Here is a 16,014-nt window from a genome sequence, read left to right as displayed (position 1 = left end):
GAACAGGTGGTAGAGGCGAGGAAGGCCCAGCCACCCCCGGCTACACGCCTGTGTCTTCCCTCAACTAAACCCCACTGCTCATGCGTAAACATCCTGGTAACTTGTATTTTTCCTTTTTGTCTCTCCATCTCACTTACTGGTTTTCTGTGTGTTGTTGCAGACATCTCAACAGTGAGCATGCGCTGGACGATAGAAGCACGGCTCAATGTAGAGTACAAATGCAGGTTGTGCAGCAGTTAGAGCTACAGGTAAAGCCATGTTTATTTCCAATGTTACTTCAGTATCCCTCGGCTTGCACGTCTCTGCAGTGCTCTGTAATGACTTCCTGTGTGCTCATTCTCGAATGGAAACTCCACAGCCGTTGTCTGTTTGATCTTATTATTGCCTTCCTTTTTTTTTTTTTTTTTAAAACTATTATCTGGGGAAGCTCAGCGTACTTCTTTGGGACTGGTACTCAAACCTTTCTCGATTCTGAGCAGCATCCTGAGTACTGCCAAGTGCCAGTGCCCCCACCCCAGCCTTTCTCCTCCCTCCCCCTTCTCTTCCTTTCTCTCCCTCTCCCTTCCTCCCTTCCAGTCTGTCCATCTCCTCTTGTCTCGGACACCTTCTCTCTCTTGCTCTCTCCTTCCTTCACTCTTTCTGCTTATCTGTTGTCGCTGCATCCCAGAAGTTGCTACCAGTACTGAGGGAGGGAGAGGGAGAGAACCGAGCATGAATGGACAGAGGATGAGTGTGTGAGATCAAGATGGGTGAGGAAACACACAAAGACATGTGTGTTCTCAAGCCACAGTAGAAGCTGTGTGAGAATTCAGTCCCTGTTTGGCATGGGCCCCTTTCTCTCTGTTATCACTGAGAGTAATTGAGTTCACTGTATATTTCAAGTCCATACACACATATATATTCATTTATAATGCAGAGAAGGTATATGCATGTTTACTCTATCTGCAGCACGATATTTGGAAATGCTCTGGGTTGTGTCGAATGTGTTTTATGACTGAAGAGTAAATGTGTGCAGTTTTTCTGGAGAATCGCCTTTGAGGGCACTGGGGACATTTTTAATGCGAGTTCGACTTACAGGTAGAACTTGTGGATGCAGCTCCATATTTTAACAGTAATCTCCTTCTTGGTGTAATTAATCGAACATTAGTTTCTGAAAGTAAAAATTGGGTCAGAAATGGAGATTATGAAAATGTACAGTTGCAAAAGCCTGACCCTCCAAACCCCATTTATGCAACTGAGTTCCAGAATGCTTTTGAGTGGCTGATGACTCACGGATGCATCTTCCTCTGGCTGGTTCAGTGTAGGCAAGAGGTTAGCCGATGAGGGGAAATTAAAACAATGTTGTACATTATATTGGCACCAGCCATGGGAAAGCCTATTTTGTATGCAAGGCAGCAATGGCGAGATATATGGAGAGCCCTAGGCTAAGTACAGAAGATAATTACATTTGGAGTTTTACTGGGTTAAGTCATTTACAGCTTCAAATAGTTGCAGAGAAAAATCAGCCCAAACACACTTAAACTTTTTGTTGTGACTTTTCAGGATAGAAAGGATTTTTTTTTAATTAGTTATCATCTTATATGACAAACTACAATTTTGGTAGAATACTTTTTCCTCATAAGTTATTTTCTTGAGCTCGTTAGTATTTTCTATTCAGACAGCAAATACAAACTTACTGAAAATGGTGAGATGTTTGTACAAGCTTAGAGCATGCCATAAAATCAGTCTTTGGAAGCATATTTAACTTGAGCAAATCTATAGAGAAGACAAATGAATAGTAGGATTAACCCACTCCCCATATTTATATAAAACTCAGACTTGGCAAAAGTGGATTCCACCAAATAGAGACTTTAACTCTTACTGCCTGCAAAGTCTGTGTATTTATTGGTGGTGGTATTTTCAAAATGTCTCTTGATTGATTTATTTGATATGAGTTTAAATTCCTATGATGGGCATAAATAAGTTGTTGGAGTTGTCTCAGTTTGCCCAGGTAGGTCTTTCTGTCTGTCTGCATAGTTGATCGTGGGCCACTGTTAATTACTAAGGAACACAGAGAACAAGGAATCTACCTTATCCATTATTTCTCACTCTCCACAGAAAAGGTCAGGAGAATGGGCAGAGTGAGCCGTCGGTCATCCAGGCTATTATCTCCTGGCAGCTCCTCTGATGATTTTCCAGTAGCTGTGGCCCAGGACTAGAAATGCATAAGAGGAATACTGGACTGTTTGCAGGTTTCATATATTCTGAGATTACAGCCTTCCACCTTGATCAAACCAAAGGCAGGTTTTTCAGGGGTGAGAGAAAAGAAAGATGATCTGGCTGGAAGTCAGCCAACTTGTGTGGCTACCTGGGATGCCGTAGTGTTCAGATTGCCAGCTGCTGTCACATGGTTCTGTGGATCCCATTTCTTCTCAGCTTAAGCGCTGATATAACTGATGCATGGAGCTTGGTAGGAGTTGGCAAACTGTAGATATTGGGCATGACCTCATAGTCTGAGAAAGGTTGTTAAGTGGTTGGGGGAAAAGGGAGAGAAGTTTCAAGAGAGGTGGAAATTGTATGAAACTCACATTTTATTGTCTGTACGTTACATTATATGGAGACACAGATAGGCCAAAGCCCATTTACTGATACTGTGTGGTTGTTTTGTGCTCCAGAGAAATAGAAGCTGATAACTGCACAAGAACCCCTATGGGCTACAAAGCTTAAAACATTTACTACTTGGTTGTTATAGAAGTTTGCAAAACAACCCCTGGCCATAGGGCTGAGAAATTTCATTATATTTAATTCACTTGTTCCCCTGGGTTTCTAAAGTTCTGCCTTCCCCACCATATGCCTCCTGAGCCATAGCATATAAAACCTCCAGTCTCACATCAGTCAGCTCATCATTCCAGGAGCTTCATGAGGCAAGCGCTTGCCCACCTTGGCCTCCAGGACACTGGTTCATTTATTCATCTTCTTACAGAGCAAGGACCTTTCTGGAGGCTCTATGAAGTGGTGTGAAGATGATAGTGGTTAGGAGTGGGTAAAGCTGCCTTCCTGTTTCTTATATTCCACAGGGAAAAATGGACCATAAACTGATGACAAGTGGAAGGCTGGACCATGGCTCAGCAGTTAAGAGCTCTTAATGGCTCTTGCAAAGGACCAGGATTCCCAGTATCCACGTGATGGCTCCCAACTGTCTGTAACTCCAGTTGCAGGGGATTTGACATACACTTATAGCCTCTTTAGACACCTGCATGCATGGTGCACATAAACTCACACCACACACACACACACACACACACACACACACACACACACACACACAAATTATAAATAAAATAAATCTTCCAAAATATAGATGAGCTAGGCATGGTGGTATACAACTTTAATCCCAGCACTCAGGAGGCAGAGGCAGCTGGATCTACGAGAGTTCAAAGCCAGCCTGGTTTACAAAGGGAAAAATAAATAAATAAAATAAAAAATGAAATAAAAATAAACAAATAAACCTATACGTATTAAAAACAAAACAAAAACATACTAACAAAAACAACAACAACAGAAACAAAGGGAATTGCAGTCCAGCCAAGGCTACATAGTAATACCCTGTCTCAAATAAAAAACAAACAACAACAAGAAGAAAATCCACCTCATAGATAACAAGTGGGACTGCGCTTGGCTAGCTAGTTGACCCAGATTCTTCACAGCAGCAGAACTTTACTCAAAAGAGGGTACCAGTGCTGGAAAGGGACCAGCTGAAAGCATTCGTTATTGCTCAGTTGGACAACCCGACAAAAGATGTTTGTAGTTGCTAGCCTGTCCTGTTTCTGTGGTGCTGGGGATTGAACCCAGGGCTCCGCAGATGCCAGTCAAGTGTTCTACCACAGAGCTGCATCCCCCAGTCTGAGTTTTTAATGCTCCAACCCTTGCCCTGAGAAGTAAGAGCTCTTCTGAAGACCAGATAAAAGGGTTTAGATTGCAAGCCTAGCAACTTTGGGAGCTTTGGGATGAGCAATGTGATTCAAGTTGGAGCCCTTGTTGGCTTCTCGTTTCTTTAAAGGTCAGCATTTTCGTGTGTGTGTGTGTGTGTGTGTGTGTGTGTGTGTGTGTGTGTGTGTGTGTTTATTTTGCTATTGCATATACCTGTATTGTAAATGTACTACTTTTTATTATGTTCCATTTTGATTCCGGGGGACAAGTTCCCACTATATAGTCCAAGCTGGCCCTGAACTCACTGCAGTCTGACTGCCTCAACCTCCTGAGTGTTGGGATTACAAGTGTGCCTCAAAGCTCTCAACCTGGGAATGTCCACTTTAATTACTCCAAATCATGATGTCCAGAGAACCAGAGGTAGTGGGGGCAGGCAGGGACCTGCAGTGTCAGATTACTCGGGGGGGGGGGGGGGGGGGGGAGACTTGGACCGGGACAGCGTCTCTGTTGCTAGTCCCCATGCACACGATTGATTTCCCGCTCTCACCCACAGCCTGGGGTAGCACCTGCTCTAGAAAAAGTGTACGGCACAACATTAGTCCAAGGAATTGCTTCTTTTCACTTAAGACATCTCTTTCCCAGTCCAGGGAACTCTTAAATGTCTTAGTTTCTCAAAGTTTATTATAAAATCGGTAGTTATTAAAGTATAAACCTAGGGAGTATTTGAAGCACAACAGCAAGGTTATGTTCAAACAGTTAAGGTTTGAACAATTCCAAAAAAGAAAAAAAAAATGATGCTGTATTAGGCTCACATATCTTCCATAGCCTGCCATCTAACTCACGGGCTTTGTGTTGGCAACGATAGAGGCCACTCCTTTGCCCCCCATTTCACATGGCCTCACACTGGATCTTAGCGTGTGCATATGTGGTGGTTCCTTACATCTAAATTAGAGGATAATAAAGACTGCAGGTCAACTAGGAGATGAGTCAAATCCAGTAGGCACTGAAGCTAGCGGAGGCCCCTTGAATGCTGTTCTGTGTGCCTGTATGGTACCATTGTGTAGTGGACCCAGAGCAGAAGATCCTCATGTCTCTGCTCCATCACTCACAGCTCCCTGAAGAGATTAACCACCGGTTAGCCGTGAGAGACAATGTCTCCCTTCTTAGTGCCCTCCCCACTCATCAAATGGAGAAACCTTTGAGACTCTCTCACCAGCACTGTACATGAGGGCTTCCCCATCACCGTGGAGCTAAACTATGACTGGATTTACAAAGCTCACATTTTCGCCAACATCTCAATTACAGAGCAAGGGAGGTGTGTATCTTGGAGTTCATAATGAATGGTTTCTTAGCAGTGCAGGGAAGGTTGGTCAATTCTACTCCAAGTTTGCCCTTGCCCTGGTCTCATGGAAACACCAAGAGGGTCAAAAAATCTCGGAGTGAGTGACGTGAGATTTTGGACATGTCTTTCCTTGTTTCACTCCTTAAGAGCCAGTTAGAATATCTTACCCATGGAGTTCCTAAGGGTCAACCCCAGCTATTACTTAGGAGCCAACCATTATGAACTCTGGGAGGTCATATGTGTAGATGTTGATGTGTTCTAGCAAGAGAGGCATGGACCACAGAAGTCATTTGGGTCAAGGCCTTTTTTTTTTTTTAGGTCAGAAGGTATATTTTTATTATTCTGTCTGTTAAATGTTCTCTTTGGATGGATTTTTTTTTTGGGGGGGGGATGATTTATAAAAGGATGAGATGGAATTGCAGAGGTAAAAGTTATGGCCTTACATACATCATGAAATATATAACCTTCCCTCCACCCTGCCCTTGCCAGGGCCGAGGGCCCCAGGTGCAGGAACTAGTAATGTGTTAATAGTAAGGATAGCTTACCCCATGTGATACAGCCAGGAGGATCAAGAAACACAGGATGCCTCTGGGAGGGCTCGGTACCCACTGGCTGCCAGTGTGAGCTGAGTGTGTACATTCTGTATTATTTCAACTGGGTGAACCCAGCTGGTGATGTGTGTATCAGTTTGTCCAGCTCTTAAGCTGAGGATGAGATAACATTAAAAAATGTACAGTGTTCAGGACATAATTCCATGTTGGAAGAAGGAATTACTTAAGATTATAGGCAAAAAAGATGCCCATTTATATTGAGCTCTCTTGTGAAGATGAGAATGGCATGGGTGCCATTTTCTTGAGCATGCAGACTATTTCTGTCATAAGACATTGCCACATTCCCCACTTTTCTTCATCTCTAGTAGATTATGTTGTCCAGAGATGATGTATTCTCATTGTGTACCATAGGGATGCCTTTCAGGACAGATTTCCTCCAGCCCCTCGAATCCTTTAGGCTGATAGTGAAAGAAGGTGAGGGTTGAGGGTGTAGCTTAGTTGGCCGGAGTATTACAGTCACATGCATTGAGCCTGGGTTCCGTCACAGCACACACACACACACACACACACACACACACACACACACACATCAAGCAGGTAGGAGGAAAATGGGGCAACTGAACGGAGTCAGTCAACCCCTGTTTGAAAAGCCGGGCTTAGAGGAGAGAGTCAGTAATTAGATTTCACGCACACTGTCATTATTTCCCATGTACTGGCTGTACTGAAGCACTGGATGGAAGTGAGCCAGGGGTCCATGCAGTAGAGTGGCAGGGAAGGAAGTCTAGCATGCCTCCAGTGCCATAGCAAGCACTCTGAGTTTCCTGTGCTGGGGACAGTGGCAGAGGCTGTCAACAAGGAGGTTCCAGGTCAAGGCAGCCACTTGAGAATGTGTCCGGATTGTACAGAGGAGATGGAGAGCAAAAAAAAATCCAGTTCTTTTTAAAAAATTAATCTAGCTGATCTCCAACAAGTAGAGTGACCAGCCATCCCAGCCTGTTCCCCCTAGGTTTGAGGAAATTCCCAGGACTTAGGATTTCCAGTTTAAAAGCTGGGACTACTGTGGGAGAGCTCATCCATTGTTCTGTGTCCTGCCTGTATATAGCTCAGAGAGGGTCTGGAACATCTCTTGGATGACCGTTGGCTTCCTCACATATGAGTCACTGTCCCTGAGGCTTTGCACCCACAATTTATCAAATCTCTTCATTAAGAACTGTTGCCCACTTCCCCTGATTCTCCTCCATTTTTATGTAAGGAATGGCAATCAGTCTATGAGATGTATCTACTAGGTATGCTTATTGTAATGCTTCTCTATAGGGATTTTAGCCATCATTGACATTCAAGAGTCAAATATACCTTGTTTCCCACCTACCAGATAAGAACACTGAGTTGCTTAGAGCAGTGGTTGTCAGCTTTCCTAATGCTGTGACCCTTTAATACAGTCCCTTGTATAGTGGTGACCCCCTACCATAAAATTATTTTCATTGCTACTTCTTAACTGTAATTTTGTTACTGTTATGAATTGTATTGTTAAAATCTGATATGCAGGATGGTCTTAGGCAACACCTGTGAACTCGTCCTTCACCACCAAAGGGGTTGTAGTCCACAGGTTGACAACCACTAGCTTGAAACATCAAGTTAGTCTGTTTCAAGGTAGTGGTGAATGATAGAAAAAGCCCACCTCCCCACCCCAGGCTGGTCACCATTTAATTGATGGTGCTACCTACCTGCACTATTGCCTGGAGTCTCTTCCTTTGCCCATAGGGTTCTGAGCTTACCCATTCAGGAGCCAGTTGCTAGATTTAACATTTGGCTGTGACGCTATGTTCCTTGCCTGCCTCCTAGAGCTCCTTCCCAAGGCATCTTGCCCAGTGACTCAGGAACCAATGGGAAGTTGGATAACTTGGCCACACTGGGAACTGTAAGCTCTCCAGAAGTGTCAGCAGAGAGAAAAGTGCACAGGTTTCAGTAGCAGGGGGAGACATTAATCCTAACACAAATTAATTACAGTATGGGCTTTGCATGTGATTACCCCACCATTAGCGGGGCTATTTGTAATCACACCGGCTTCCTAGACTTCAGCAAATATATTATCTGTAATGTGTCCCCCTTTGGCCCTCTCTAACCACTTTTGTGGCCATGTTCAGGACATCTCCTCATAGCAGCAGCCCCACAGAACCTCTTGCCTCTCCTGAGCAAGCTCAGAGAGTGTCAGAGACAGCAAAGGCCCAGCATTACTGTGACCTCCTGTGGCCTGGGCTTTGAGGCTGGAGCCAGAGAAAGGGGGGAGGGAGCAAGCGTCTGGGTTTCTCACTTCCACGTCCTTCTTTGAAAAACCAAGACACTGTTGTTGTTTTTTTTTTCTTCATAATTTAAAATCTCGCCTAAGTCTGCAAGCATTAGGATTCCGAGACTATGACTGACTATTAGTATGTGTCTGCTTTAAATGTCAAGAGAGTCTTTAATAACAACATGTGAGGAATGTTAAGATGATGAAGGAACACCAAAAAAGTAGGGTAATTCTTGAGTTGGGGTGAAATGAACCATGGGTCACCCACTAGCTGAACATGGCAGTTGCTGGTTGAGAAATCTTCACCAGTTTGCCCCAGTGCTGAATTCAGAAGGCATGTGGATGTCTGTGGACTGGGTACAGCGTTTCCACTTGGCAGCTGACCAGGTTGGTGGAAGAATTTGAGGTGCATTCCTTCATTCCAGAGGCTCCTGTTCAGGGTGTTGGGTTTGATTGTGTGCAGTTGAGGGAGCAGTGTGACGGTGTGCTATCTGTCCAAGTGAGGTTTGTCTGTCGGGTCTTTGCTGCATAAAAGCCTGCTCTGAAAGTGAGATAGTCATTGTTGAAGTCCATGGGAGAGCACAGTCACCCAGACTCCTTTGCTTTTACGTGCACTCTTGTGGCCCTTCAAAAGCCCAGACTTCCTGTTTCCTCTCTTGAGAGGTGGCTTAGCAGGCTTCATTGAAACCTCAGAGCTTAGTGGTGGTCTCTTTGGGGACATCTCAATCCCTCCTGCTCCTCGGGTAGGTTACCAGCTACCCCTGTCCATCCCATTCCTGTGTCAGGGCAAGGAGTGGGAGAGGGAAGATTTTTGTCATTCGGGGAAGGTCCCAGCAGAGTTGGAAGATCAGTCCCTTTGGGTAAAGTTAGAGCCAGCATTATAAAGCAGGATTCCAGCCTTACTTCTGTCCTTTCTTGGCACTGTGGCCTTACAGGTATGGATCCTGTGTGCCTCGGTTTCCCCAATTACAGTACATAAGTCAAGGGGAGCCAGAGCCACAGTGATCTTTGTTTCTGTCCAAGCTAATACATGGCTCAGACCTTCTCCTCATCTGTCCCTAATAACTGTAGCACGTTTCCATATTTCCTTTCACTCTTTTCAGTGGAGTACTGTGTGTCACTAACAAGAATTGCCAGATTGTCCTGAAAAGAGTCCTCCTGACAGGGGGTAGAAGGAAGATGGTGAGGGAACCCCAAACTCTGCCCCCTTCTCTCTGACAGAGCAAGCACTGGATCTCCCTGGGTTTTGTCCACGCAGACATTGAGTAGAGTGCCTTGCCTTTGACATTTGTCGGTGGTGTGGGAGCAGTGCAGGAGTTCTTAGCCTACACACCGTGTCTAAAACCCAACTTGAGGCTTGGATAATAGAAGAGAGGGTGACCTATATCACCTAATGGAGAAAGATCAGTTGCCTGGGGCTGAGGACAAGATACAGTCAGGCCCAGAGATAAATCTATCAGAGTTAGACACCATCTTCCCTGTGAAGTCTGTCCTATTCTAGTCTTTAAAACCGGGGCTTTTTTCTCTCTGCAACCCAGACTCACAGCTGACTCTATTATACCCCATTATGTGGATCCTGATTCCAAAGATATACCCAGCCAGTGTAGACTAGACTGATTTAATTTCTTCTTTTTTTAAAAAAAAAAATTGCAGCAGGTATTTTTAACCTCTATGAAGCATTCATTAGTTGCTGCACTGAGCTTGCTCTGTACGGAACTCATGTTCAGAACAACCCAAAGAGTTCAGAGATGAGGAATCCATATTTAGAAGAAAAAAAATGAAATGCTGGCAAGGATTACAGAATGTGCTTGGAGGCCAGAATTTGAACACAGCACAGTAGGATAGCATGTTCATTATCTCCTTCCATTCTGCCATCTTTCAAGAGAGTGGGTGTACAGACCGGCTGATTCCAATGATCCCTGCTCAGGAGCGCCGTCTAGTGAAGCCCATTGTCCTGCCTGCCCGTATAGCACCTACTGGGGAAGCTTTTGAGAACCACTGTCTTTGGACACATCACAGCATATTTTATTTTTTAATTTGCCAGCCAGATGGCTAGTTGTCTTTGGACAGTTTCTCAACCCCCTTTTCTTGGCTTTTCATGAAATTCCAAGGGAAAAGGGCGTACTGAGGCCATATTCCCTACCATAAATAAGGTGTCTGTATCCTCACGTGATGTAATGAAGTGATGCTGGAAAAGTTTGTGGGATGTGTTCCCAGGGGCAGTAAGCTTCAGGGTGTGGGTGTGGCCAGGTGCACACATTGTCCTTGTTCTTGTCTGTTGGAAGGTCAGGCTCAGGGTAAGGAGAGGATCTTGCCTGGTGCCAAGGCTTTCGAGTTTTGTTTTGTTTTGTTTTTTTTCCTTTTGCCATCCTTATTCATTGTAATTGCTACATCGGAGATGTTTACCCCTAAATTAAGTCACAATTAATATTCAGCAGACTCTCCGGTAAATGCCACCTTTCACCCTTTAATTTGTGTTGTTCAGCATGGGCAGTCTACTTACTTCATGTTTTGAGAAAGAGTGGTATGCATGGATAAATTCCTTTCTGCTCCATGATAATTTTCAAAACAAACTTAAAACCAATAACAACAACAACAACAAAAGACATTTCAGAGTAGTTTAGTTTTAGTATAAAAAACAACCCCCCCCCAAAAAAAGCAACAACAATAAAAAATGCTGCTCCCAACATTTTAGATGTTTTGTCTGAGCTGCTTTGAAAACCCAAATTCCTTTGGCATTATGTGTTTGGAGACTCTTAGTTTGGCAGTACAATAATGCACCAAAGAACAGGGGATGGTAACATAAAGCCCACCCTAATATGGTGTCATTTTCATTTCCTGTTTGTTGAAGGATAAATGCTAACACTGAGAGGCTTTTTTTCCCTACTTCTTCTCCTTCTTCTTAATTCATTCCTCCCTGAACCACAAGGGAATAAGAAGAAATAAAAACTCAAATGTGATATGGCTGTGGACTGAGCCAGCCAGTGGGGAAGAGGCAGACTCCTGTCTTCTGCCATTGCACCCGGTCCCCTTTCTCTGCCTTCCCCTGACTCCTGAGCCCCGACCTCCTGTCTCCCCAACACCAGAAATAACTTGGTTAAAAATGTGAAGTGGGTTTAATTTTGGCATAATTTTAGACTTAAAAAAAATCCTTACTTCCTAAAGATTTAAAGCTATGAGGTATTAAAAGAATGGGTCCCCTACCCTGCTTCTAAAGCAGTGGTTTGGACAAATTGTCTGTGAAACTTTGGAAGATACACAGTCTAGTGCAAAAGTCTTCCCATGTCTCCATTGTCTCTTCATGCTGCATCTGTTTCCTCAACTTCATTTTATTTTTGGAGTCCATATTAGACACTACTTATCTAAAAGTCATTAGAGGTCCTTGCTCCACCTCTCTTGTGATGTAACAAAGTTATCACTATATCAAAATTGTCCAAAACCAGCATAAAGATTATAGCATCTAATGAGTAGCAACTTTTCACTCCACCCTTCCAGTTAGAAACATCTGTGACATCAGAAGATAAATTTTCATGGAATGAAGATACTGGGTTATTAAGAGAACATCTATCTAGTGTGTACTCAGACGTTGAACACATGAAACAAGGAACTTATTGTTCACCTAAAAATGGGAACCTCTCAGTCCTGGTAGCCTCACCTCTCAGTCCCTGTAAGACAGACTCAGCCAGCTTTCCACAAGTGTATCCAGGTGTCCATGAGTTTGTCCACAAGCACAACGGATGAGTTTATGAGTGTGAGCTAGCTGCTCATCTTCCCGTGGCCTCCTCATGAATCAGCTTGGCTAATGGGCATGATTCATGCTTGCCTTTGAGCTGTCCATGTTCCCTGGAACTCCGTGGTGCCAGCAGGTCTAGAATGTCCCAGTTAAAGACTAATGCACCTTGTGTTGGGAAATCTCACATCAACACCTCCGGTTCCTCAGACTTTGGCAGGGGTCCTGTAGATTTCAAACAATGATGTAATAAAAATGATTCTATCATGCTGTAGTTCGTTGGGATATGCATATTTGGGGGTATTCGAAAGAGTCACACATCTCTATTCAAAGACATAACAAAGCCTTTTCTTCCCATTAGCTTGCAAAAGACAAAGAGCGCCTGCAAGCCATGATGACCCACCTGCATGTGAAGTCTACAGAACCCAAAGCTGCCCCTCAGCCCGTAAGTACTGGTCCCCACCCGGGGGGATGGCACCCTAAACTAGTGGTATTCCTTCTCTGTGTCCCACCTCAAACACTAGGAGAATAGCTCCGGAGGGCAGCTCCAAAGCCCTCCTTCACCTGACTCTTCCTGGCTTTTCATGGAGAAGACAGGTAGGATGCTAGGCATCCGGGAAAGACCCAGCATGAGACATACACGGTGTCCATCCCAGCTTTTTAGAGGTCGGCTTTGCTTGTCTTGTACTGGGCCTTAAAGTTGAGATCTAGGTAGGCACATGATACCTAAAGCAAACATCCTGCCTTGCTTGAACCTTGTTTGTTTTTTTTTTTTTTAAACCGTAAACTGATCTAATCAGCATTGGTATCATTCACATACATTTGTAGTGGCTCTAGCTGATGATTCAAAATGGAGGCCATGCCTTGGTTCCTGGTTTTAAGATTTGTAAAATTTAAAGGTACGCTGATTTTATTTGATTTTGCTGGGAGTCCCTGTGTGAAAATTAATTGAGCGTTGACAATCTATAGTTAGTAGCAGCAATTTTAATCAACATGCAATGATGCAGCATAATGGCAAAGTATTGGTTTATCTGTTTTGACTGATTTTTTTCTATAAATAAAGCAAACATACACCCCTATATGTATGATGTATGGTGATAGAAATAAAACGGAATCAGACTATTAACCTAGTAAATATGGTAGCCTGCCAAGATGCAGTTGGCAGACAGAATTAATGTCTGAAGCAGAACACATTACTGAGATACAGGACATAAAATCATTAAACACTCCACGCATCCATTTTTACTGAGAAAGAGTCTTAGCTTCCACGTATCTCCCAGTAAATGGCTGCAGGATAGGATGGGTAAGCTACCCAAAAAAGAAAGGATGGGGAAAGAGCCCCGACCGTCCGAAGCTGGTCTTCATCTCTTCTTTTCAGATGAGCATTGGGAAGAATTAGTGCTACCCTGAAATGGTGTCATGACCAGTGGCAAAGGGGAGTAATTGCCCTGGACCTCTCTGGAAATCCTCAGTGGTTTTTAGTGAAGTGCTTCCTTCAGATTGAAGGCTCTAAGTCTTCACACATAGCAACAGGGAGAGACAGGTTGTCCCCATCATCCTCTATGAATTAAAAACAGCCATGATAGAGTCATGATTGAAGGTATTACTCTGGCAATAGGCTCATTTTGGATCAAGGTAGAGGAGGAATCCACATAAAGAGATGGAACTACAGAGTCCCTTGGGTCCTCAGTGGGTAATGGGGCCTGGGACTAGCCCTGAGCATCATATATATGAGCCCACATGGGCACACGAGGACCCTTGATGTTCTGTCTCCCTGTGGACCTGTGCTAAGTAGCCAGTCAACAAGAGAGAAACAGCTAGGGGTGAGGAAATGAACAGGAAGGAAGGTTTGTCTTGATTAGTATTGAAAAAAAAAAATGTTTTACATTCTAGAAAATTATAACTTTGAAGGGGACCTCCTACTAAATTTATTTTTAACTGCTCTATTGAAAATTCTCTACCACTAGTCAACATTATCTCTTAGAAGCTCAGCACAGTATTTCTTTATTAAAAGAAATAGGCACGAATATTTTTGACTGAAAAATTAATAGCTTTTGAATTCATACACAGCAGGTTTTCTTTTGCAAAGAAGTCCAATATCGCTGCACAGCACTTCTATAACCATTTATTTAGCGTCCAAGTCAAACCTTTGACAGCTAGAGCGGTGCTACAAGCCAGTATAAAGAACTCCAAGATGTAAACCAACAATAGCCTGTCTGTGTGAGGTTTGCCATTGTCAAATACATAGATTGTTTGGATTAGTTTATGTAAATGTACTGTTGTATTACCCTTTGGAAAAAAAAATCACATTTGTGTATGAAAAGTGGTTCCCCTCACAGGCAGCATTATGAATTCCTTATCCTTTAACTTACATGTAAGAACTAAAAATTGGTGCCTGACACGTAGATATTGTGTGACACTCTGTTGTCGGAGTGAACCTGCCTCCTTTTCATTTATTGGAAAATAGAAAATTTTATTATAGATACCATCTTATAAATCAGGAATTATTAAAATATGTATAGGTGAGGCATTGGAAAATTAATTATAAAAGATAGACGTGTAATGTTTTGCATAAATTTTCACTTCCTTGCCAAAAGAAAAGAAAGAGAAAAAAAAACCCATGCATATTTCAGACCCCTTGATGCTTTCAACTTTAGGGACTCAGAGCTATCTGGTGACTGATCCTAACATTCAAAATATTCCCTCCAGCCTGTAATTAATTTATTCCACCCTAAATAATAGAATGAATGGCTGGTGAGCATTTGAATGAGCATCATTCTAGAATCCACTGAGTTTCATATCTAACCATAGATGGGGACTTCCACATTACAGCTGTGCCAGTGAGTTTATGAAGTTGTTTCTTTTTCCATTTCTGTTTAAAGGGAACTTGGTGTTTATTTTAAAATTCTTAGTCACTAAGTGATAGAATGCTCAGCTGTAAATGTTGCCCTTCGCTAAATGCCATTTGGGTGCTAAGTGTCTTTTGTAGCCAGTGGTCCACCATGTCCCTGGTTCCTCCCATCAGAGAGCTGCCAACACGTTCTCAGATGGTTCTTGTATCAGCTCAGAGATGCATTTTCTGGATCCCAACATGGGGCACATGTTTAGGTTTGGATAGTGACAGGATGTGCACATTCCCAGAACAGTGCCCAAGGGTATAGACAAGGCTCTGACAAGGTCCACCCATAATGGGCTGCGAACGTATGGCTGATGGGAACAGTACATTCCGAGCCTCGGGTCTTGCTGACTCCTTGGGTAGCATGTCTTCTGATGGCCATTACATCTCTTTTCTCAGAATTGGAATTCCTGAATGTAGAAACCAAGCCATTCCATCAAGGGATAATTACTTGGCCACGATGACATACTGAATATGGTCAAACAAGAAAGACCTGCACTTGCCATGGAGGCGTTTGGAGTCTTGTGAACAAGCTACCAAATAATTGTGTGCATATGTATGCACATGTATCCACACATATGTATGCACACACCCATACACACATAGATTATCTGTTGCATAGAGAATGCTGTATGTGACCCGAGGAAACGATGTGTCGTTCGAAACCTAAAAGCTGGATAGAATTCTCTAGAAGGAAAGAGATCAGCTTCCCAGCTCTTGCCTCTGGGGAGGAGTGGGCACACAGATGTGTGTGTCCGAGGATGGTGGCTGGGAGAGGAGCATGTATGATGAGGGTCAGAATGCAGGAAGGGGCGGAGTCACCAACCTTAGAATTCTCCTGTCAGTTGAGTCAGGCCCCTTACGAAAAGGCCTCTAGACAGCTAGTAGCATCTAGACAGTTCTAGCTGTTAGGTACCAAGAGAGAAAAGGCTGTTGTTGACATATGTTTACAATAGCCAAATTTGTTGTAGTTTAAGATTTAAAAGTTCTTCTCTTTCCCACGGAAAGAGAAGTAACAGCAAAAAGGAGAAAATAGTCTGTTCTTGCTTTGTTCCAAACCCACTTCCATTCCCAGAGTGAGCAGCACAATGTCGCGTCTATACTTAACTCGGTGCAGAATCGGCTAAGACATAACACAGAAGGACAACAAAAGGAAGCATGTCTGTGTTAGGACTTCATTAAGTTGTCAGTGACTTCTTACAAAGCCAGTTTGCTACGCTGGTGTTAGGAGTGTGCAGTGTAAACCCCACTTCAGGATGGGGAGGGGGAACCTCTTTGCTTTGGGGATTCCTGCACTCT

General features: G+C 43.5%; 1 protein-coding gene across 8 annotated transcripts in view; it reads left to right on the top strand.

Moving 5' to 3' along the window:
- Foxp1 (forkhead box P1) overlaps positions 1–16,014 on the top strand; it is a 607,655-nt gene that overhangs the window by 570,171 nt on the left and 21,470 nt on the right. For all 8 annotated transcript variants that reach the window (XM_036182188.1, XM_036182186.1, XM_036182191.1 and 5 more), the window contains 2 exons: positions 161–248; positions 12,181–12,264. In XM_036182188.1, the coding sequence (XP_036038081.1) occupies positions 161–248; positions 12,181–12,264 (172 nt within the window). The remainder of the gene's footprint in view (positions 1–160; positions 249–12,180; positions 12,265–16,014) is intronic.

The sequence above is a fragment of the Onychomys torridus genome, chromosome 3, assembly GCF_903995425.1.
Source record: "Onychomys torridus chromosome 3, mOncTor1.1, whole genome shotgun sequence".
Taxonomy (NCBI): Eukaryota; Metazoa; Chordata; class Mammalia; order Rodentia; family Cricetidae; genus Onychomys; species Onychomys torridus.
This window is presented reverse-complemented; position numbering and strand designations above follow the sequence as displayed.